The sequence below is a fragment of the Gigantopelta aegis genome, chromosome 13 (assembly GCF_016097555.1).
Source record: "Gigantopelta aegis isolate Gae_Host chromosome 13, Gae_host_genome, whole genome shotgun sequence".
In the NCBI taxonomy this organism is placed as follows: Eukaryota; Metazoa; Mollusca; class Gastropoda; order Neomphalida; family Peltospiridae; genus Gigantopelta; species Gigantopelta aegis.
This window is the reverse complement of record NC_054711.1, coordinates 37,873,869-37,899,458: the sequence shown is the minus strand read 5'-3', so window position 1 is coordinate 37,899,458 and position 25,590 is coordinate 37,873,869. Positions and strand designations below refer to the sequence as shown.

At 38.1% G+C, this 25,590-nt stretch overlaps 1 protein-coding gene across 1 annotated transcript in view; it reads right to left on the bottom strand.

The window, feature by feature from the left end:
- LOC121387460 (polycystic kidney disease 2-like 1 protein) overlaps nt 1-22,730 on the bottom strand; it is a 64,415-nt gene extending 41,685 nt beyond the window's left edge. The window contains exons 1-6 of the mRNA XM_041518581.1: nt 22,408-22,730; nt 20,020-20,133; nt 16,439-16,566; nt 11,022-11,287; nt 6,422-6,646; nt 1,904-2,066 (exon numbers count right to left, since the gene is read on the bottom strand). Of these exons, the coding sequence (XP_041374515.1) occupies nt 1,904-2,066; nt 6,422-6,646; nt 11,022-11,287; nt 16,439-16,566; nt 20,020-20,133; nt 22,408-22,486 (975 nt within the window). The 5' untranslated portion in view covers nt 22,487-22,730. The remainder of the gene's footprint in view (nt 1-1,903; nt 2,067-6,421; nt 6,647-11,021; nt 11,288-16,438; nt 16,567-20,019; nt 20,134-22,407) is intronic.
- Between the last annotated feature and the right edge of the window lie 2,860 nt (nt 22,731-25,590).

Genomic DNA, 25,590 nt, shown 5'->3' with positions numbered 1-25,590 from the left:
GTACGCCAAGGTTGAAATATGTAAAAGTTTAGAGATGGTAAGCCATTCTGTGCCTCTTGATCTGAAAAACAAGACGGATGAAAGAGCAAGGTTGAAATATGTAGAGATCTAAAGATAGTACGCCAAGGTTGAAATATGTAAAAGTTTAGAGATGGTAAGCCATTCTGTGCCTCTTGATCTGAAAAACAAGACGGATGAAAGAGCAAGGTTGAAATATGTAGAGATCTAAAGATAGTACGCCAAGGTTGAAATATGTAAAAGTTTAGAGATGGTAAGCCATTCTGTGCCTCTTGATCTGAAAAACAAGACGGATGAAAGAGCAAGGTTGAAATATGTAGAGATCTAAAGATAGTACGCCAAGGTTGAAATATGTAGAAGTTTAGTGATGGTATCCCATTTTGTGTCTCTTGATCTGAAAAGCAAATGGATGACAGAGCAAGGCTGAAATATGTAGAGATCTAAAGATAGTACGCCAAGGTTGAAATATGTAAAAGTTTAGAGATGGTAAGCCATTTTGTGTCTCTTGATCTGAAAAGCAAATGGATGACAGAGCAAGGCTGAAATATGTAGAGATCTAAAGATGGTAATTGCCAAGGTTGAAATATGTAGAAGTTTAGAGATGGTAAGCCATTTTGTGTCTCTTGATCTGAAGAGCAAATAGATGACAAAGCAAGGCTGAAATATGTAGAGATCTAAAGATGGTAATTGCCAAGGTTGAAATATGTATAAGTTTAGAGATGGTAAGCCATTTTGTGTCTCTTGATCTGAAAAGCAAATGAACAACAAAGCAAGGCTGAAATATGTAGGGATCTAAAGATAGTATGCCAAGGTTGAAATATGTAGAAGTTTAGTGATGGTATCCCATTTTGTGTCTCTTGATCTGAAAAGCAAATGGATGACAGAGCAAGGCTGAAATATGTAGGGATCTAAAGATGGTATGCCAAGGTTGAAATATGTAAAGGTTTAGAGATGGTAAGCCATTTTGTGTCTTTTGGTCTGAAAAGCAAATGGATGACAGAGCAAGGCTGAAATATGTAGGGATCTAAAGATGGTATGCAAAGGTTGAAATATGCAACGGTTTAGAGATGGTAAGCCATTTTGTGTCTCTTGATATGGAAACCCCCAACAAAAACTCCAACAAAACCATCCCCAATGTATTGTTTTATAATGATGATGATGATGATAATGATACCAAGGACGTTTTATTGTATTTCTTGACTTAAAAACAAACATCACAAAAGTATTTTATAACAATATCATGCTGAAAATATCTTAATATGTATTAAAGAGATTGTCACTATGTTGCATAATGCCACAAATGTTATTTATTAAATTTTGTTTTAAAATTTACAGATTATAACTATAAAAATATAATAAATTTACTGGGAAACCTATAGAGGGTTACTGACAGGATAAGCACAAGATCAAGGTTTTTTGTTTTGTTTAATGATACCACTAGAGCACATTGATTTATTAATCATCGGCTATTGGATGTCAAACGTTTGGTAATTTTGACGGGTAGTCTTACAGAGGAAACCTGCTAAATGTTTCCATTAGGAGCAAGGGATCTTTTATAGGCACTTTTCCACAGACAGGACAGCACATACATGGTGTTTGATATACCAGTCATGAGGCACTGGCTGGGATGGAAAAAAACAAAAACAAAAAACAAATCAGAGAATGAGACCACTGAGGGGATTGATCCATTTGACCAAAGCACCTCAGGCAAGCACTCAACAAAAAAACATTCAACAGAGAAATGAAAAACTATATAGTGATTATATTACCAATGTGAGAATTGTATTAATATTTCCAAACAATTGCCACAAGTTTTGCATCCCACATGTACTCATGGCAAGACAGTACATGCCATGAGTTTAGATAAACTACATTTTGTAAATACCTCCAGTATCTCCTCTATTACGTAGTAGAAAATGAAGACACAGAAGATGCCTTCGCAGGCTAAGACGAAGTAGTCTCCCTTTGTGACATAGCGAATCAACTTGACAGTTCGGAATGACCAGGATGGGATGGCGCCACCGGTCGCTGGAAACTCTGTAAGTAATCTTAAAAAACAGAAAAACAGGTGTTGAGAGAGAGAGAGAGAGAGAGAGAGAGAGAGAGAGAGAGAGAGAGAGAGAGAGAGAGAGAGAGAGAGTGTGTGAGAGAGTGTGTGAGAGAGTGAGAGTGCGAGTGCGAGTGCGAGTGCGAGTGCGAGTGCGAGTGCGAGTGCGAGTGCGAGTGCGAGAGCGAGAGAGAGACAGACAGACAGACAGAGAGAGAGAGAGAGAGAGAGAGAGAGAGAGAGAGAGAGAGAGAGAGAGAGAGAGAGAGAGAGACAGACAGAGACAGAGACAGAGAGAGAAAGAAAGAAGCATGGTTTATTTATGTTCCATTGTACATTATAAAAACAGAGATTAAACAAGCTTGTGTGTCGTACTGATTTTACAAAACGAGTGTCAGGATTTTGATATTGCCCGAGCGAGAGTGAGGGTAATACATGAATCCTGACACGAGTTTCGTAAAATCAGTACAATTCACACGCGCGTGTAATAATGTCTTTATTATCCACATTATCCAAAATATTATGTTCACGAATAACTAAAAAGAGACGAAACGATACGACTTCACTTTGAAAAGCCACATTAAGGTATGACGTCACTTCACAAAATTATGTTATTCGTTGTGCACATGAAATATTTATGACACACATGGGTCCATGGGTCATACTGGTTATATTTTCCTGAATATCTTGAACCATGTGGATAATAAAAATGGTTATACCCCATTGTACATTGTAGTCAAATAGTTATTTATACCCCATTGTACATTATAAACAGCCTTTGACATACCAGTCATGGTGCACTAGGCATCAGGTGAGGACTTTACCTCTCGGCAGGGTTTCTGCCAAAAAGTATGGAGGGTCAAATTACTTAGGGACTGTAGCAAAAGTATATGAAGCCAAAAGAAAGAAATGTTTTATTTAACGACGCACTCAACACATTTTATTTACGGTTATATGGTGTCAGACATATGGTTACGGACCACACAGATTTTGAGAGGAAACACCGCTGTCGCCACTACATGGGCTACTCTTTCCAATTAGCAGCAAGGGATCTTTTATTTGCACTTCCCACAGGCAGGATAGCACAAACCATGGCCTTTGTTGAACCAGTTATGGATCACTGGTCGTGCAAGTGGTTTACACCTACCCACTGAGCCTTGCGGAGCACTCACTCAGGGTTTGGAGTTGGTATCTGGATTAAAAATCCCATGCCTCGACTGGGATCCGAACCCAGTACCTACCAGCCTGTAGACCGATGGCCTGCCACGACGCTGTTATGAAGCCAAAAGACTAAATCATTTAGTCTCTCTGCAGACACCCCCCCCCCCCCAAGAGACTAACATAAGAGCAACTTTGGCTTCAAACTGGTGGACGTGCCCAAGGTGCTATGTGAACCAGTTTGTTTTTGTTGAAAGAGACAGGGAGAGCTTTGCCCCCCGTTTACCTTCAACAAAAACAAAATAAAGAATATCTAGATATAAATAAAAAGAATGTTCTGGGTTTTTTTAATTCCCTTTAATGAAATAAAAGTTTTGATAAAACCAACTAATCAGGATCTTAAAATTAAAGTTTTGATATTAAACAGGGCTCAGTGCAGAAGGTTTTTTTTTCACTTGCTACTGGCTAGTAAATTAAATATATTCAGTAGCCAAATTTGTTCATCCACTCGCCACAGATACGGTATTTAACCGGAATAAGCCTGCAAGGGGGAGGATAAAGCAGTTAATTAATAGCCGAGGGGAGGGGGGGGGGGGGGTGTGTGTGTGTTGGGTGTGTGTGTGTGTGTGTTATTCACAGCCAGGGCCCTCCATTCAAAGGACCCAGGAAGGAAAGGAAACACGTGACCATAATTCATGACTGGTTGTTATGGTACTTTGCCCTTGATCAGTTTATATAATAACCAGAGGGGTCTAAAAATAAATGGTTTATAGCGATTTCATACGATCTAAGCCGGAGTTTACCGAAGTAAATACAGGAAATAAACACATATCGTTTTTCAACTCCTTTTTGATTTTTAGAGGGTGAAGCCTCCCCCCCCCACCCCACCCCCAAAAGACGAAATGACCCTAGTTGATTCTTTGACCCCCCTCCCCGCTAGATGAAACAAATTGTCTCTTTTGGCTTCAAAATACTTTTGCTATGGTCCCTTACCCTAAATTCTTGGAAATTAATAGTGATTTTTTAATAATACATGTATTTAGATTGATTACAGTAAGAGAACAGCTGTTTAAAAGTGGTTAAATTAAGTACATGAAAGGCAGTGTCCATTTCAAGACATTTCTAACCCATAATCATTATTTTTCTTACGTACCCTCAAATTATATTCTAACAGAAAGCCTGACTGGGCTATGTTCTGGCCCTCTTGCTTTAATTACACTCATGGTGAGGGTTTAACTTGTCCTATGGCGTCTCTATTACAAAGTATATACGTACCTTATCACACATAAAAGGTTAATATTGCTGTATGGCATTTCCTTTACATTATAAACGTACCTTATCACACAGAAGAGGTTAATATTGCCGTATGACATCTCTTTTACATTGTATATGTACCTTATCACACAGAAGAGGTTAATATTGTTGTATGGCATCTCCTTTACAGTATATATGTACCTTATCACACAGAAGAGGTTAATATTGCCGTGTGGCATCTCCTTTACACTTTATATGTACCTTATCACACAGAAGAGGTTAATATTGTTGTATGGCTTTTCCATTACAAAGTATACGTACCTTATCACACAGAAGAGGTTAATATTGTCGTATGGCATCTCCTTTACAGTATATATGTACCTTATCACACAGAAGAGGTTAATATTGTTGTATGGCATCTCCTTTACATTATATACATACCTTATCACACAGAAGAGGTTAATATTGTCGTATGGCATCTCCTTTACAGTATATATGTACCTTATCACACAGAAGAGGTTAATATTGTTGCATGGCATCTCCTTTACAGTATATATGTACCTTATCACACAGAAGAGGTTAATATTGTCGTGTGCCACCTCCTTTACACTTTATACGTACCTTATCACACAGAAGAGGTTAATATTGTCAAATGGCATCTCCTTTACACTTTATACGTACCTTATCATACAGAAGAGGTTAATATTGCCGTATGGCATCTCCTTTACATTATATATATACCTTATCACACAGAAGAGATTAATATTGGCGTATGGCATCTCCTTTACACTTTATACGTACCTTATCACACAGAAGAGGTTAATATTGTCGTATGGCATCTCCTTTACATTATATACGTACCTTATCACACAGAAGAGGTTAATATTGGCATATGGCATCTCCTTTACACTATATACGTACCTTATCACACAGAAGAGGCTAATATTGTCGTATGGCATCTCCTTTACATTATATATGTACTTTATCACACAGAAGAGGTTAATATTGTCATATGAAATCTCCTTTACACTTTATATGTACCTTATCACACGGAAGAGGTTAATATTGTCGTATGGCATCTCCTTTACATTATATATGTACCTTATCACACAGAAGAGATTAATGTTGTATGGCATCTCCTTTACATTATATACATAACTTATCACACAGAAGAGGTTAATATTGGCATATGGCATCTCCTTTACACTTTATACGTACCTTATCACACAAAAGAGGTTAATATTGTCGTATGGCATCTCCTTTACATTATATATGTACCTTATCACACAGAAGAGGTTAATATTGTCATATGAAATCTCCTTTACACTTTATATGTACCTTATCACACGGAAGAGGTTAATATTGTCGTATGGCATCTCCTTTACATTATATATGTACCTTATCACACAGAAGAGATTAATGTTGTATGGCATCTCCTTTACATTATATACATAACTTATCACACAGAAGAGGTTAATATTGGCGTATGGCATCTCCTTTACACTTTATACGTACCTTATCACACAGAAGAAGTTAATATTGTCGTATGGCATCTCCTTTACATTATATATGTACCTTATCACACAGAAGAGGTTAATATTGTCGTATGAAATCTCCTTTACACTTTATACGTACCTTACAACACAGAATAGGTTAATATTGGCATGTGGCATTTCCTTACAAAGTATATAAGTACACTGTAACACAGAAGAGGTTAATTTTGCCGTATTCCATTTCCTTTACAAAATATACATGTACGTATCTAATCACACAGAAGAGGTTAATATTGTTGTATGGCATTTCCTTTACAAAGTATACGTACCTAATCACACAGAAGAGGTTAATATTGTTGTATTGCATTTCCTTTACACTTTATATGCATACCTTATAACACAGAAGAGGTTAATATTGTTGTATGGCATTTCATTTACAAAGTATACGTACCTAATCACACAGAAGAGGTTAATATTGGCATTGTAAACTGTGAAGTCGATAAAGACAGCCCTTGTCCCACGCGTTATCCACGTCTGGCGATACAAGTGGTTGATAATCTTCAACGACTGCACCTTGTTGAAGCCAAGGTTCTGCACGTAGCCCGATGCGCTGTACGTGGCCATGTACCCCCAGTGTGTGGACCCTCCCAGCTCCTCCGAACTCTTGTAGTGCCACCTGTAATATACTGAGACGCTGAAATCCCCTAAAACCTGTACCCCTAGTAAACCCCTCAAAAACAGACATTTTTCAGAGCCCCTTTTTAATTACCCCCGCCCCCCCCCCCCCCCACCCACCCACCTAAAAAATAAACCCCTCCACCAGTACAGAACAGAACCTCCCCAAAAGGAATACCCTTAAAAACAGGACTTTTTACTTGGGACACATTGATGGCCGGTTTACAGAGGTGTCACTATACAAGATAAAACAGCCATGGGCAGATCCAAGAGGAGGGGACCAAGGGGACCTGTCACCCTACACACAATCTAATTAAAATTAGCTCCACTATTACATGTGGATCTAACACCAGCCAGTTGGAGCTCATGTCCACCAATCAAAACCTTACTTGCAGAATCCTGCCAGTGATTTAAAAATAATTTGAAAACATTCCGAATTATCCTGAGGGTATACGATATGTTTCATGTGAATTACGAATGCCTCATTTAGACCAGTAGAACCAATTTTAATCGGATTGCTAACAACACTGCGTAGTCCCCAATGTCCAGGTAACATTTCGTCCGTAAATAATAATTTAAATATTGACCAATCACACTTTGCCTTTTATAACGTTATTTGGGAGCATACAAATTCTAAAAATATCGGGCGAGTATATTTTAGTGGCCGCAGTACAGCGAACCATACCAATACGTACAGGGTGGGTAATCAGTCTTCAGTTTTACATTACAAATTATTTATTTTATAAAATAAAACATGTTTTAAGGCATTCGTAAATCACACGAAACATGTCGTATACCCTCAGGATAATTCGGAATGTTTTCAAATTATTTTTAAATCACTGGCAGGATTCTGCAAGTAAGGTTTTGATTGGTGGACATGAGCTCCAACTGGCTGGTGTTAGATCCACATGTAATAGTGGAGATAATTTTAATTAGATTGCCCTACACACACACACACACACACACACACACACACAACACAAATTCAACTTTTATTGGAGTGCCTGTTTTCAGGAGTTGGTCCGACTGTTTTTATGTTATTAGTTCCCTCCCTAAAATATTTTCTGGGTCCACCCGTGACAACTATCCTACAACAACTGGGGGTGTAGTAAATGAAACTCAAACAAAGAGAATGAATGTTTTCTTTTACGACATGCTCAACACTGTATTTTAATTATGGTTACATGGTGTCGGGCATATTGTTGAGCAGGGCTCGAAACAACGGCCTCCAATGAGCGAAAAGCAGTCCATTTTGAAAACCTAGCACTGGCCTTGGTGGCGCAGTGGCTGAGTCATCGGACTACAGGCTGGTAGGTACAGAGTTCGCAGCCCAGTACCGGCTCCAACCCGAAGTGAGTTCTTAAGGGCTCAGTGGATAGGTGTAAGGCAACTACACCCTCATCTCTCTTACTAACCACTAACCAACTAACAACTAACCCACTGTCCTGGACAGACAAGCCCAGATAGCTGAGGTGTGTGCCCAGGACAGCGTGTTTAAACCTTAATTGGATATAAGCACGAAAATAAGTTGAAATAAAATGAATGAAGACCTAGCTTGAGAAATAAAAATTCCCCTGCTAAAACCACAAAAAAATTGCAGGTCATTTTTCAAGAGATGGATGTGTGTAATAATCTATTTAGCTTGTTATTCTGTTATTTTAATTAGGGATTAAATTGTCTGCTATTTCTTTTACGTTCATCAGGGTATATGAACAAAAACCCCCACATGCAAACTGTGTGAATTAGCAAAGCCGTTCTCACATACATGTAAGTTTGCGAATAATTTTGTGTGTGTTCATACCCCGATGAACGTAAAAGAAAAAAACAATACTTATAATTAAACTTGAATCACACTTGCTGATAACACTTCATAACAAGTTCATGTTTTATTGTGAATTATTTTTTGGTTCTAAACAATAACACTCAATAAGACAAAATACCAGAATATAAAATGTCGTTATTTTTATGTTCCAGAAATTAAGAAACTTCCATTGCTTATGGCTGGACCAATGGGATGACGTACATTAAATTGTAATGAATGCAAGGGAATTTTATTATTTCTATAATGCTCTAAAAAAAACATGACACACTATCCAAAACCCATCCATCACCCCATGCCATCTTATTTCCAGCAGGCCATATGTTTTTTTCTTAGTAGGACATATTTCTTTTGGTCTGCTATTTCACTTGCTATTTTGAGCCCTGTTAAGGAGAGAGGAAATCTGCCATGGGCTAAATTTTTTCGATTAACAGCAAGGGACCTTTAATTAAAAAAAAGGTTTGTTTTCTTTAACATCACTAGAGCACCGATTTATTAATCATCGGCTATTTGATGTCAAACATTTGGTCATTTTGACATATAGTCTTAAATAGGAAACCAGTTACATTTTCCCATTAATACTGAGGGATCTTTTATGTACTTTCCCACAGAAAGGATAGCACATTTCATTTCAACTTATTTTCATCTAAGGTTCAAGCATGCTGTCCTGGGCACACAACACAGCTATCTGGGCTGCCTGTCCAAGACAATGGGTTAGTTGTTAGTGAGAGAGAAGAGTGTGTAGTGGTCTTACGCCTTCCCACCGAGTCATTAAAACTCGCTCTGGGTGGCAGCCGGTACCGGGCAGCGAACCCAGTACCTACCAGCCTTATGTCCGATGGCTTAACCATGACACCACCGAGGCTGGTGGATAGTACATACCACAGCGTTTGATATACCTGTCGTGGGGGATCTTTGATGTATATATACCCCATCCCTCAGACAGGATAAAATGTACCACAGCCTTTGTTATGTACACCAATTGTAGAGCTGGCCGGAACTAGAAACAGCCCAATATGCTCACTGACGGGAATCGTTCCTAGACTGACTGCATGTCAGGTTAACGCTTTACCACTAGACTATGTCCTTCCACCACACAAATCGGTCATAACTAGCCTACAACTAGGGAAGGTCCAGTAAATAAAAACAAATTCAATACACAGTAATCTAAGTTTTTTTTTAAAGGTATTTCTTAAATAAAAGAGCCCTTTTCAGGCCCATGGGGTGGGCGAATGGTGGTTGTTGGGTGAAAAAAGAAAGAAAGAAATGTTTTATTTAACGACGCACTAAACACATTTTATTTACGGTCATATGGCGTCAGACATATATTAAGGACCACACAGATTTGGAGAGGAAACCAGCTGTCGCCACTACATGGGCTACTCTTCCGATTAGCAGCAAGAGATCTTTTATTTGCGCTTCCCACAGGCAGGATAGCACAAACCATGGCCTTTGTTGAACCAGTTATGGATCACTGGTTGGTGCAAGTGGTTTACACCTGCCCATTGAGCCTCACTCAGGGTTTGGAGTCGGTATCTGGAGTAAAAATCCCATGCCTCGACTGGGATCCGAACCCAGTACCTACCAGCCTGTAGACTGATGGCGGTTGTTGGGTGATGACCAATAAACATGTACTGCTAGCAAACTTGTTCGGATACAGGTCAATCCAAGGATTTATCGAGGATTTTTTGCCAGGGTCCCATGTCCGATAGGATTGAGAAAATTAGCGCGAGTAAATAATGTCATGAATGATGCAGTATACGCCACTGTTGAATTAATTTATTAGAACAGACATAATTAAATATAAATACTGGGCATTTTTTGGCATCCTCGTCCTTTGCCGCTAATAAAGCTGGTCTGACCCACGGCACTAACTAACGACCGCCGGTAGTAGGGGTGCATAGTAGGTGCCTCTTAACAATGCCAGAATTAACTACTGAACACTCCCCGAAGTGGTCAGACTAAGCCCACAGCTAAAAGCTGATGGGGAACAGATGTGTGGCACAGATAGCCACAAGAGACAAGCACCTGTCACGGTTGGAGAGACAAGGACTGGGATGTGGAGGTGGACAGCGAAAGAAGTTGAAAGATAGGAGGAGTTGCCAGATCGGGAAGAAATGAGATGGAATTCAAAAGGAGAGAAAGGAAAGGGGGCACTGGGATAATAGGAAAAAAATATAATAATAATAATAATTAAAAAAAAAGAAAAAAAAGGGAATTTTCAGTACCATTTTTTTTTATAGAAGGCCGGGGCCTATGTTTCGGACCCACAGAACGATTGGATTGGTGTCTGGTTTAGACCGTTTCCATTGGATGAAAGAAGACCAATGTGCTGAAATGTGTTAACAATGTTTTTTGTAAATAATTTCAATTTGGTTTGACGTAAGAAGAAAAGTAAGTGTTTTGGAAATAATAATTTTAAAAACCCAATTTGTGTGTAATTTAGAAAACAATTGGCTCAGAAATCAATAACTTGTAGTACAAATACCATAGTAAGAAAACAGCGCTCCCTGTGGGAATGACTATAAATAGTTACCTCACTGCAATCACAACTTACGCAGTATAATTCTGGCCATCATCATGTGGTCCAAATGGCGTGACATCTTCAATCTTGTGATCGTATGGTGCATAACATTCCATAATCATGGATTTAAAATCTTTGTGCACTGTACACGAGTTAGTGTGGACCTTGAGTTGTCGTAGTCGGGGCAGACCGAGCAGTTTGTTCTCGTAGTAGATGTAACCCTGCAGGTCATCAGGCACCTCGAAGTTGTTGTACCACTTGTCCCAGTGGAGTCCGTTTATCAGTGGATCTTGAACAAACTGGAACCAAAATTAAGTTGGTTTTGTTTCACTTCACGAAGGGGCGGTATAACGTAGTCCAGTTGTAGAGTGCTCGCTTGAGATGTGGTGTTTAAAAACTGACACCCCCCTCCCTCCAGTGGACCCATTGCCCGATTGCAGCCCTCAACATATTGATTGATTTGGTCGCATATTCGACCATTTTTTTTCATTTGATGATTAAAATATTTCATACTTTATATATAAAAATAGAAGTAGGCACCATCTGGCTCCTAGATGAAAAAGTTAAAAAAGTTAATGTTGAGGGCTGTGATTGGGTTTTCCTCCTGTCCTGGAGTGGTATGTAGCCCAGTGGTAAAGTGCTCGACTGATGCATGGTCGGTTTAGGATCGATCCCCATCGGTGGGCTCATTGGGCCAATTTCTTGTTCCAGCTAGTGCATCACAACTAATATATCAACGGCCATGGTATGTGATATCCTCATATCCTGTCTGTGGGATGGTGTAGATAAAAGATCCGTTGCTACTGATGGAAAAATGTAGCGGGTTTTCTCTCTAAGACATATGTCACAATTACCAAATGTTTGATATCCTACAGCCGATGATTAATAAATCAATGTGCTCCAGTGGTGTTGTTAAACAAACCTTTAAGGTTTACTTTATTTAACAACACCACTAGAGCACACGGATTTATTAATCATCAGCTATTTAATGTCAAACATGTGGTAATTTTTTTTACACTCATAAACTTAGAAGAAAACTGCACTTTTTTTGTTTGTTAGCAGCATGGGATCTTTTAATTTTTTTTATATGGACTTTCCCACAGATAAGACAACAGTAACATACCACAGCTTTTGAGTGCGAGTGCAAATAATTTTTACATGCTCATATACCACTAGAGTTTCGAGCACGTCCATCCTGGGGCCTGTCTCTGGATAGCCAGGGGCTTGTCCCGAGACAGAACAGCTTTTGACATGCCAGATGTGGTGCGCAAGTTGTGACAGGACCAGACCTGTCAACCTTTAGTCAAGAGAAAGCAGGAGGTGTGTGTTGAAAAAGCAGGAGATTTTGTCAAAAAGCAGGAGATTTTTTAAATTCACACAATTTAACCCAAAATCGCAAGATTTAAAAAAAACATTATTACAATAAGTTATATGAATACTTTATAGTGTCATATATACTTCTTAACCTTAGATCTTGGCATTAAAAAAAAAAAGATTATTAAAAAAAAAAAAAAATGTTTTTTTTTAAGTTTAAATATTATTATGATTTAATACATATTTTAAAAAAAACCCCAATATTTATCCAAAAATGTTAAGAACATGAACAAGAAATAAAAAAATTAATTAGTACATTTACGGTATTACACTTACAGCCTTACAGGTTGCGTTACATTATCATTTGTGGTTAGTGTACCCTAGTACCAAAGACAAATTTATATAAATCTTAAAAATTAATATTCAGTTTTTACTATAATGAGGAACGGTGGCGTGGTACTTATTTAAAATCATTATAATGATGCAATAAACGTATTTTCATTAATCATAAGTAAAACCTCATTACGGACATCATGTGAAATATACCGGAATTATACCCATTTCCGTGAGTAACTTTATGTCAATGTCAAACACAACATTTTTTAATTGTACAAAAATAATTTCTTGAAGTGTACCCTTATAACCAACATTTTACTGCACAAACATACAAAATTAACTGACACAAGTATGTTTATACAGCTAATTGGTCTTTTCGTTGTCTTGCTGTGACATGTGATTTTAACATGCATCGTGTGTATCGCTGTCAACTCGGGAGTCTGGCAGTTCAGATTCGTTATACTTGCATTATGTAATCCAGTGGGAAGACATTTTACAATTCAGAGGTGTTATTAGAACTAAATTGGATAGTTTTATTTTTTTATATGGCAACACTGAATGTCAATACACAGCCTGTTGAATTAGCGGCAACACGCTTCGTAGCCATTACGATGACAACAAACATTATAATAACACGTCATTTTATAAACTCCATGTGCTTTTTTAACAATATGAATAGGCTATCCCACAATTCTCACTTCGGCAAAGGTTAAACAGTCTGGACAATTCGGCCTGTTACATTCTCAGAAACCGAAAGTAGTCGACATTTTCCGAATGAGAAAAAAAGGCAGAGTTAATTCCCTTCTGTTATTTTGACAAAAGAGGATCAATTTTTTTTTTTATGCTTACAAAAATGTCATTTAACAGGAGAAACTGTCTCCCGCACAGGGGAAAGGAGATTTGATCAAATACCGGGAGACTCCTGCGGAATCCGGGAGGGTTGACAGGTCTGGACGGGACAAGTTGTGCGAGTCCACTAAGGTGGTTCGAGCCTATGACGCAAGCACCTCAGGCAAGTGCTCTACCAACTGAGCTAGATACCGCCCCCCTCAGCAATAGTGATATACCAATGATCATAATCAAACACCTATTGGTTTGGCTTTTCCAATAGAGGTAGTAGACTGCAAATAAATGTAAACAAACATCAGAACAAACTTTTGTTAAATAATTTTACCACTTATGGCATTTTGTTAAAGATGCTGTTTTATTACAAACTAAATATCGATTCATACATGTATAGCCCATCCCATATTCCTACCAAAATGTTTTTTGTAAATATTTTCAGTTTGGTTGGACGTAAAGGGAAAAGTAAAAGCTTTTTGGAAATCCTAAAAAAAAAAATCCTATTTTTGTGTGCAATTTAAAAAAACAAAAATAAATAACTTGTAGTAAATTCCATAGTATGAAAAAAGGTGTTCCATGATGGTAGGACAATATATGTTCAAAATTTTGTTCTTAACAATTAACGGCTTGATTATTTCTTTTCCCAAGTTTTCAAAGTTGGCTTTGTTCTAGTGGAAGTGGTACCTAAAAAAGGTTTTCCAAAGATTTAAATCAGACTTCTTTTCACATTACCAGTCTCAGTGGCGTCATGGTTAGGCCATCGGTCTACAGGCTGGTAGGTACTGGGTTCGGATCCCAGTCGAGGCATAGGATTTTTAATCCAGATACCGACTCCAAACCCCGAGTGAGTGCTCCACAAGGCTCAATGGGTAGGTGTAAACCACTTGCACCGACCAGTGATCCATAACTGGTTCAACAAAGGCCATGGTTTGTGCTATCCTGCCTGTGGGAAGCACAAATAAAAGATCCCTTGTTGCTAATCGGAAAGAGTAGCCCATGTAGTGGTGACAGCAGGATTCCTCTCAAAATCTGTGTGGTCCTTAACCATATGTCTGAGGCCATATAACCGTAAATAAAATGTGTTGAGTGTGTCGTTAAATAAAACAGTATCATTTCTCCTTCAACAAACCCCACTTCTCCCTAACGTTTTTCTAGCTTAGCTTGAACCGTGTGCTCTAATGGGGTTGTTAAACAAAACAAACCTTAACTTTAAAGAAAAAATTAATTTAAGTAGTTATTAAAGGTTAAATTAGCAATTTGTAAGGTCTATCCCAGTGGTACTGATAAATTAAGTTTACCATAATTCATAATAATTTAACCAATTGTGTAACTGAAAGTTGATCAGTTTGTGCAAACCATATATATTTATATGACCTATGATGGATAATTAAATTCCCAACTGAATCTCAACACTACAAGGTAATGCTAAACTTATTTAAAGCTACATTATTTATTACCTTAACTTAAACAGGCATCAAAGTAAGCATTGTGTCTGGTAACCCATTTACAGGTTACCACAAAATATAGCCTGGTAACCTATAGGTTACCACAACTATATGACAGTTAGAATTGAATTCCTGTTACTACTACTTTTAACGTTGACATTCTGAAATTGTATCAGTGGGCGCGAACATTGGTATGAGAAAAAAAATCCGGAAGTAAATTTATCTAGTGGGCATTGCTTAAACGCAGATTGCTTTGCAATTGCACAAGTGTGCATGAACACCGGTGCAATTTCGTATGAGAAAATGAAACGCGGAAGTAAATTTTCATCTAGTGGACGCTGCTTAAACACGGAATGACTATAATTGCTTGAACTTGCACAAGTGCACACAAACATAGATGCAATTCCTTACGAGAAAATGAAACTCGGAAGTCCGCAATGCATTGCCTGGTTTACGTTCGGAAATGAATCTACTATTTCGTTGAAATTTTTGTCGAGAACGAAACACTGTTCTTGACTTTTCTTACATGTGGTAACCTCCCAGTAACCTGAACTACCATTCTCAACTTATTTCGATGCCTGCTTGAATGTTAAAGTTTGTTTTGTTTATTGACACCATTAGAGCACACTGATTTATTAAAACAATCAGGCATACCCCCAACCACAGATTCCACAATTATCATAAAAATACTGTAATCTATAGATATTTTTATTATGGAATTCCATAATAATTTTAAGCTTTCTAAAAGAAAATCTGGATTTGTGGAAGAACAGAATCTCAAACTGTAAATCCATAGCCCGACAAGTTTGACATTTCCTCAACAAATATGTATGGCTTTTAGGGATCCATAATTTTATAACTGGATTATTCAAATGTTAATCAAAATTAATCCCCAATCCCAACCAATGTTGAGATTAATGGCCCTCAACTTAGTTCAATGCTAAAATTTTATTTTTATCATTCTTAATGGAAGGAATACTACCAGTAATTAAGTGATAAAACTGAACCTCATATACTCTCATTGGCAAATCTGGTGTGTGTGTGTGCACGCATGTGCGTGCATGTACGCATGTCACTATGTGTGCATGTTAGGCATGCGTGTGTGTGTGTGTGCATGTGTTTCAAAGAGGTCCCATGACCCACTCACTCCACCCAAGTACTATTTTTACCGATTAAACCCCCCCCCCCCAAAAAACTACAATTTATCATCAGTAATATATACATTAACTTGCCCTGAAATTAATTTCTGAGCATCTTAATTAAACACAATTCACCCACCCACCCCAACCGACCCATGTACATACATGTATCTTGCTCCCTTTCGCAGCTTGTTAATTTGGTTCTGACAAAACTCAAATTACCCTTTTCAGAATTATGCGACACCCCCTCCCCTTACAAAATCCTGGATCAGCCTCTGATGCTAAAGCTGCGGTCCAACTTTTAAAACTAGTTGTTAATGGACTTTGTATTTTGATGATGTTTTATGATTTGCTCAGTTGTGTGTATACGTACGCGCCAAAAATCCAAAGTGTTGGTTATCGAACGAAATGATCCAGCATGTACAGTTTTGGTATCTAGAAATAAATTGGCCATCGCACTGGTGAAATAAAACATTGTCGTGCTTGTCATAGAAAATGTAACTGAAAAAAAAAACAAGATGTAAATTATCATTACTGAACTGTCTTTAGTAACATAAGCAGTCAATCAGATATTATTTAACACTGTAGGTCCAAACATTACCTGGTATGTGGCATTACAGGAAATGGGACATGTATTGAATGTTATGTAAACAAAAAAATTCATCTGAATGTTGTTTTTTGTCGTCATGACATGATGACAATTTATAATGTATAACGGGTCAGGGTTTCTGCCTGAGGGTAAAACAGGTATGGCGTTATACCCAAAATGTAGTGAAGATTTTTTTTTTGAAGTTAACCGTTGGACAAAATTAATTACTTTTAACTCTTGATTTTCTTAACCCTAACCCTAATTTTAGCCTAACTATAGCCCAATTTCTTTCTAGGGGAGGCCTCCCATACTCCTTGTTGACTGTGGTTGCATTGAATTCCATAGCGGAATGTCCGAAAATTTCTTTCTGGCAGAAAGTGGGTATATACAACTAGACAAATACAAACAAAATTATAAATGGAGTTGAAATGTCTACACACTTTCAAAGATCGTAAAACAATACAACACAAAATGTTCCCCAATTACACTAATTATAATGTCACATAAATACAAAATGAAATTCACAAATATCATTGCATTCATTATTTAGTGTACATGAAGCTGGGGGGGGGGGGGGGGGGGGGGGAGCATGCCCTCCCCAACACACCTTTCATTCCATTTATTCGTAGTTATTTTTGTGCTTATATCCAATTAAGATTAAAGCACGCTGTCCTTGGCACACACCCCAGCTAACTAGGCTCTCTGTCCAGAACTGTGGGTTAGTTGTTAGTGAGAGAGAACAGGGTGTAGTGGTCTTACACCTACCCATTGAGTTGTTAAAACTTGCTCTGGGTGGGACCCAGTACCGGGCTGCGAACCTAGTACCTACCAGCTGTATGTTCGATGGCATAACCACGACACCACCGAGGCCAGTACACACACCTCACCCCCCCCCCCCCCCCAAACTATCATTAATATTTGTCAGTCACCCCATAAAACAACTCACTGCCACATGCATCCAATATAAAATCTTGGCTATGCTAATTCTTCATCATCTAATTAATATAAACATCACTTAAATCATAAGCTACGGCTACAGGCCTTGTGTTGTAAGGTGAGCAATTGCCCGCTCCCATCATCGCCCATGTAAAGTGCCTACAAACTGCCCACCTAACACAAAATAATTGTAAAAAAAATTGCCTGCGTACAGAAGTATCCTGTTTATGAATGTTAACCAACCCCTGTTTAATATCAGAACTAAATATTGTCTACATCATAAAGTTGAAATTGAAGTAATTAGTGTTTTGTTTAATTCTTTATGTACAATACCTTTAATAAGTAGTCCTCTGATCTTCTTAAATTTTAACCACCTGGGATATTGTACTTAGAGAATAACTAACGAGCTACGAGGAATTATGAATTATTTGTCCCGAGTGAATGAATGTTGTAAACCCGAGCCTTTGGCGAGGGTTTTACAACATTCATTCACGAGGGACAGATAATTCGTAACTCATTGTAGCGAGTTGGTTATTCTCTTTATTACCCATTGTCAATTTGAACTGATTTTTAATGTAAAAAGTCCTCTGCAGTCTACAACAAAGCTATCAGCCATTACGTCATATAATCTTATGCACATTACATATATTACCCCATATATTTGAGCCCATATGGGTAATAAAAGTATAAATTGCAGTATACAGAAGAAGATACACCGTAAAATGGGGTATATCAATAAATAGCTTTAAAATACATGTATTATTTTGTACATTTAGGGAAGCCCACCCAAAATTAGTCAAATAAATTCTTCTCAGCATAGGTGTATGGGCTCCCATTTTTTGTAAGGGGGGAGGGGCAGCAGGCTGACCTTTGCCGCAATTAAACAACAATGCCTGAATCAGGAAAACAATATTTATTCATATATTAGCTTTAAGTGCCAAACTGCTACATTGTATATAGGATTCCAAAGGAATCACTACACATTTGTACATAGATTACAATTAATATTGAGGGTACAGAATGATGGCAATACATATATGGTAAAAGGTTACATAATACATTTTGCCCACAATTGGGGTGCGGGTGGGGTGGGTGATGGGATGGGGTGGGTGTGTTGCCCTACAAATACCCCCCTCAATCTCCCAGGTATCAAAATAAGCAATGTGACATATAACCCACGTACAGGTAACCACAGAATACCAGACCCAGTGACCTACATGTATGGGTTACGACACATTTATCACGTTTACATTATTACTACTATAAAATCCCATAGCAGACTCACTGTTCTCAGGGTACTGATACTCGATGATATATTTAATAAAAACCATAAATAGTTTTGGATATTCTAAATTGACCAGCAGCAATTGACTGTCATGAACTTTTAATGTGTTGTATTTCACATTCTATATATTAATTACACTGTACAAATGTACTGACACAGTTACTTTGTATATTATGTAAAAATATTGAAAAACATCATTTTTGGTGGCCATTTTGGATTTTGCCACTATATTGGATTTTTTTCGAAAACGATAATGTGTTTAATCTTTCATAGTAATTATCAACTTCCTCAGACAAATAGGGATGGAGTTATGGGTGGATTCCAGAAATTCGCAGTTTCGTTTAAATTTTTCAACTTTTTACCCCCAAAAAATCGCTTCTGTAGGAATTAATTCCCCATTTTTATTAAAGATTTCAGCTAAAAATGTTATGAAAGGTTAGGGGTTGTAGGTTGTGTTTAAATAAGAATTTATGGAGAACGAAGTACCGTTGTCGACTTTTTTCCTAACATGTGGTAACCTGGTAACCTGAACAACCGTTCTCGACTTATTTCGATGAACAGTCTTCTGTGCTTATAGTTCTCTGTCAGTTAAAAAACAACAAAAACAACCCCTGCCCACTTAGTCTGTTAAAAGCTGATTTAGGCAGCCTGTGTTTCACCCGTAGGCTTGTGACATATTTTAAATGACAAGACCTGCATGAGTGAACATGAGACTTACTTTAAATAATATCTTATTCCATTTACTGGTGGAATTGGTCAACAGGCTACAAGCCTATATTGGGACCTTTCCCATCATTTTCTTTTACAAACAAACTGACAAGATGACAGATAAAGTACAATTAATAACTAACAATAATAAAACATAATAGTAGATGATTAACATAAAAGTGAGCTATACACAAAGGAAAGGTATGTACATAGAAATAGTACAGGTAGAGAAAAATATCAGTGCTATTAAGTTTCAAAACATTTAGTGCTTACAATAAAGTCATGAACTGATTTTAAAATGTCTATATTTTCCTGATAAGTTAAGTGTAGATCACCAAATAATAACATGTTATAGTTAACATGTAGATATTTCTGTAGATGGGTATTTTGATGCACCCTGAACAGAGGGCAATGACACAAGAAATAAGAGACTTACTGATGCACGTGACGGTCAGAAAGAGGACGTAGATGATGAGTTCTCGCAGCGTAGTTTGTATGTACAGCTCCGGACTGAGAAACGTGTCTTCCGTCTCGCGAGTCGCCCACATTGCTAAAGAAATATAAACAACAAACTCAGCTAGTGTTGAGAATCGGTTGCAGGGCTTGAACTTAACGCAGGCCCGTAGCAAGGGGGGTGGCCAGGGGGGCTCAGCCCCCCCCCCCTTAATAATTTTGGCTGCTTTTTTTATCGATAACCTTTACATCTCGACTGAATGTAAAAGTTCTAGCGAGACTAATGGATCGAGATTAACAGCGAGAGTTACAGTAACGGGCAAATAACCTTTGAATCATGTCCCCGGACCCCCCCCCCCCCCAAATACCTTGCACCTTTGGCACTAGTTCAATTGGGCCCCCTCAATAATGTCCACCATGCTATGGGCCTGTAACGACGGCAATTGCTATTGGTTGGCAGCATCATCAATCACACTTTTGTGCCGCTGGATAAAAATTACTGTAGATGGTAAAACTATTCAACGACACCCAAATAAAACGGGTACGACACCATACTCACATTTTTTGGAAGATTTGTGGGGTTTTTAAGTTAATCTTTTGACAAAATTAATTACTCTTATCATTACTATACAATTGTTCACCTGAACCCTAAAGTTAACCTATTTTCTTTCTGGGGGGAGGCTCCCCATACCCTCATAGCCATAGTGCCATACCCAAAAATTTCTTTCTGGCAGAAACACCGCCTGGTGTACATTATCTGCCAGTATTTAATATTTGTATATGTATAAACTTTCACTGACAGTCATGTTTATTTGCTGCAAAAGTCACTTTAAAAAAAATTGTCCTATAGGCAGGCTCAAAATTGCCTTCAGTAAGCAGTTTCACCCATGGCAATTTAAACAAAAAATGCTGTAGGTCACAAATTCTCAAGTTCGAGCCTTGTGGTTGGAATTTTATCATCGATCATCGGTTATAATTGGTTCGTACAAAACATCTGATGAATATCTTGAGGCTTTGTGAAAAAAAATCTGGCAAATTAATTTTCATATCTCCCAAGTTCAAGGGCTATAACTCTGCCAAAAATGGTCAAATCACCATGAAAAATTTAGTTTGTTTTGTTTAATTACAACACTACTGTCCCATTTTTTTTTATGATAAAAGATTAGTTGAATCTAAAATGATTTTAAAAAAGAGAAAAAAAAGAGAGAAAAAGAGAAAGACGATTTTTAGTGGACTTAGCAGAACATGCATGTGGGGGCAGGACGTAGCCCAATGGCAAAGCGATCGCTTGATGTGCGGTCGGTTCGAGATCGATCTCAATCGGTGGGCCCATTAGGCTATTTCTCGTTCCAACCAGTGCACCAAGAATGGTATATGCTAAATGTGGGATGGTGCATATAAAAGATCCCTGGTTGCATTAGGAAAAATGTAGCGTGTTTCATCTGATGACTTAAGTTTCAGAATTACCAAATGTTTGACATCCAATAGCCGATGATTAATTAATCAATGTGCTCTAGTGATGTCGTTAAACAAAACAAACTTCAGAACATGCACATTTAAATAATATAAAAAATAATAAAACATTCATGTTCAACGTCGTGCATGGCTGCAGGTTCATCATCAGCCCTCCATTCTCCCCTCTTCGCTCTGCCAGATAACAAATATACATTCCTGCAAGTGGCATGAGTTCCTTATTTTCCCTATAACGATTTTAAAGAAATATTTGTTAGAATTAGTTCAACAACATGGTGATGGCTGCAGTCACGATTATCACATCTTCTCTCAGTTCACTCTGACAGCTATGAAATAGCTGCTATTTCTGCAAATATATATATGTATATATATTTATTTTATTTTTTTCCATTTTTAACGTGAATTTTGGATACACATAATTAGACAAATCTTCAATCATCGTTTCTAAGACCAAACTTCTTCGCGTTCGTTTCGTATTTGTGAACTGTGTGACAGTGTGTCGTCTGCCATTTTCTTGTTCAAATGTGAAACTCGCACGATAAACCGAAGTCGGTGTTCGTTTTGTAGACTAACCAGTATAAATCAACCGATCGAATTCTCTACAATAAATTAGTTTACACTCTTGACAATGTGAATAAAAACAAATGTAAAATAAAATAAAATTTATATAAATTTCCAAAACATTTTTTTTTTTTTCAGACGCCATTTTTTTTTTTTTTTTTTGGCCATTGTATAAACTGATTGCAAGTAGTCTTAAATTAAAATTTATGGAATAGCATCTTGAACTATAGTAATAAATTATCAAGTAACATAAATCAACAGGGACCGACATTGCTAATTGTGTTTTTAATAGCACTGTATTAGGGGTGTTGGTGTCGTATTTTTTATGTGCGCCTACCTCGAATACAACCAAAGCAACCCCATGACCTTTTCGGTTTTTCATTTTTCACAGGGGTCTTCTTTTCAGACTTGGACATTTCACGAAGCTCCGATGATCTTTCGTGCAATATAAACAAAACAGGTGGCTGAAACTATATTATCACATCTACAGTAAACCTATAAATTTACTAAATTTAAGCCCACGTTCCAGAAATTTCCCGGAACTAAACTCAAAATGACGTCATTTTCACAAGCACTTTGACATCAGACGCGGTCATTCGCGGCGGGCGTTTTCTTGGTTTATATGCATCGGCCTATATCATGTCAGGCGCGGATCCGGGGGAAGAGGCGTTGAGGGGGTCCGACCCCCCCCCCCCCCCCCGGACTTTTAATTATTATTATTATTTTTTTTTTTTTATAGTTACATCATCCTTTTACCAGAGACTCGTATATGTAGCCCGAGATCCATTACACCCGTCACTCAAAGGCCGCAATAACCGTGGTCTAACTAGAGGTGATGGATGTGGTAACTATAGCTTGTACCACACCCCCATGACATCACCATGGTCGTGAAGAAGTTTAATTATAATTTAATTTTAGCGGGCACATTTCACCTTGCTTCGTAGTCCTGGTTTGTGTGTGGTTTTACCTGTGGCAAGGCATATATTGCGCCCCTTAACCAGTGGACCGTTAGCACTCAACCCCCCCCCCCCCCCCCCCGAGTCCCTTCCACCAGTCCAGAATGTTGTGCCCTGGGCAACCGCCCCAGTATCCCCGCCTACGCTACTGCACTGGGTTTTGCAATTTATTGGTTCTGCCTTGGACTACTTGCTCGAAATTTGACGTGCCCCGGCAAAAAATTAAATGTTTAGCAGGTGAATACAATGCAGGTTTTTAGGCCAGTGGTACAGCGCTAGCTCAATGCGTGGTCGGTGTGAGATCGATTGCGCTATTTCTCGTTCCAGCCAGTGCACCACGACTAGTATATCAAAGGCCGTGGTAGGTACTACCCTGTCTGTGGGATGGTGCATATAAAATATCCATTGCTGCTAATAGAAAAGAGTAGCCCATGAAGTGGCGACAGCGGGTTTCCTCTCTAAATATCTGTATGGTCCTTAACGACATGTCTGACGCCATATGTCCGTAAATAAAATGTGTGGAGTGCATCGTTAAATAAATAATTTCTTTCTTCTTTTTTTAAAATTGGTTTTTAGTGGGTAACGTAATATCTTTTATTCGATGATGTAATTTCTGAAGTAAAATATTGACTTTACCCTGCGCGGGAACAGTGCCAAAGCGCGGCGTTAACTTTTAACCAGTCAATAACAACAAATATCGGGGAAATTATCAGATTTTTGCAATGAAACATGTCCCTGCCAAATCAACCTCGCGACATTAGGACCAGGTAATTGATTGAATATGTTAAGTGCGGATAACCAGTTACCGACCACAACCAGCCAAGGACATTATTATATAATTTCAGTTATTGTTATAAATGGTGATGTATCATAGATATCAGCGTCACTCATACTGGCTTAGAACAAAATAACATGCAGTTTGTGTCGCAACCCCTGGTCAATATATTATGATTTACCAATGTCCAAAATATCACTCACCCGCCACACTAAATGTATTTTTTATTATTAAGAGACCTATACCGCCAAAATTACTATGAAGCTCTGGACCGTACAATCAACTGCATCCGAGACAGGGGCCCTATTTTCGAAGCCATCTTAGCGCTACGAAATCGTAAAACCGTCGTAGGTTGTGACGTCACTACAGCGCACGCCATAGTGACGTCATAGCTTACGATGATTTCACGATTTCGTAGGCTAAGATAGCTTCGAAAATATGGGCCCAGGGTTCGCCCAACCAGGTTACAAGATTTACTGCCACCTGGAGGATATGCTGCTGAAATGCGTCACCGAGGATCCAACATACAGTGACGATATGGACTATGTAGTTGACTTCTACAAGGATGGCACTGACAGGAAAACTCTTCTCACTCAAATAGACTGTTTTAAGGTGCACATAAAGCAATCGGTAGACAATGTCAACACTGACAATATCGCAGATCGTGGACGTCATCCGTGAGATCAAGCCAGCATCCCATACCATGTTCTGTGATACCACGACTATGCTAAAGTTACTTTTAGTAATGCCAGCAACAAACGCCACCAGCAAAAAATCATGTTCCGCGTTGCACAGGGTCAAAACCTACCTCTATTCCAGCATGACGTAAGAACGATTGAACCATGTTATGTTGCTTCATGTACACAGACGCCAAGGACAATATGGATTTATGTCATGCTGCAAACCAGTTTTCAAGTTGTAAGGAATCTCGACTGGCAAATTCTAGGTGTAATAGAGGATCTCAAACAAGTTCCCAATTCATATGAGATTTATGAAACTAGTCCTGCATAGCCTAATATATGCACCGAGCCTCTGGCGAAGTGCAGAAATGTGTGGAGAGGAGTTTCACAAATCTCATATGAAATGGGAATTCGTTTGAGATTCTGTTTATCACCTGTGATAAATATAGATGTGAACAGTCATCTGTACAGGTACACCATACTCGTACCAGTGTACATGTAATAGACAGGAGGCGATATAGTGGCTGTCTGTGTACTAGTATGTAAAATTTCATTGTCAGACTCACTGATATTTATTGCTTAATTGGTTGAGGAGTATATAGCCAATTGATATCAATGACTCTTGAGATTTGGATGTTTTATAACCTTGAATACAAGAGTCATATTTATTTCCTTGTCAATGGTAGTGTGAAGAATGTAGATCCTAACCAAATGGCATAGAGTGTGGATCAAAATCCAGGCTGAAAATACAATGGGATAGATTCCAGGTTCTGCTATTAACCAAATGGACCAAGGGTCACAACTCTTTTTTTTTTTTTTTTTTGACAAGTCAAAACTCAGGCCAGGCTACTAAATGATATAGGCTATCAGTTAGTAACTTGTATCGATGTGTAGTTGGACAGTTATAAGTTAAAAGCTAAACTGAGTTATATCACTTTGCCCATATTTTCATCATTTTATAAGGTGATTCAAAACCCTGGCTTCGTATAATAGCAACAGCTGACTGTACTCTGTTCTTTGTTTATTCTTTTGTAATGCATACTAAAACAGTTTACACACATGTAAAATGGTATTTGCATTTTGCACACTTCCAAATATGTCAAAGAAAA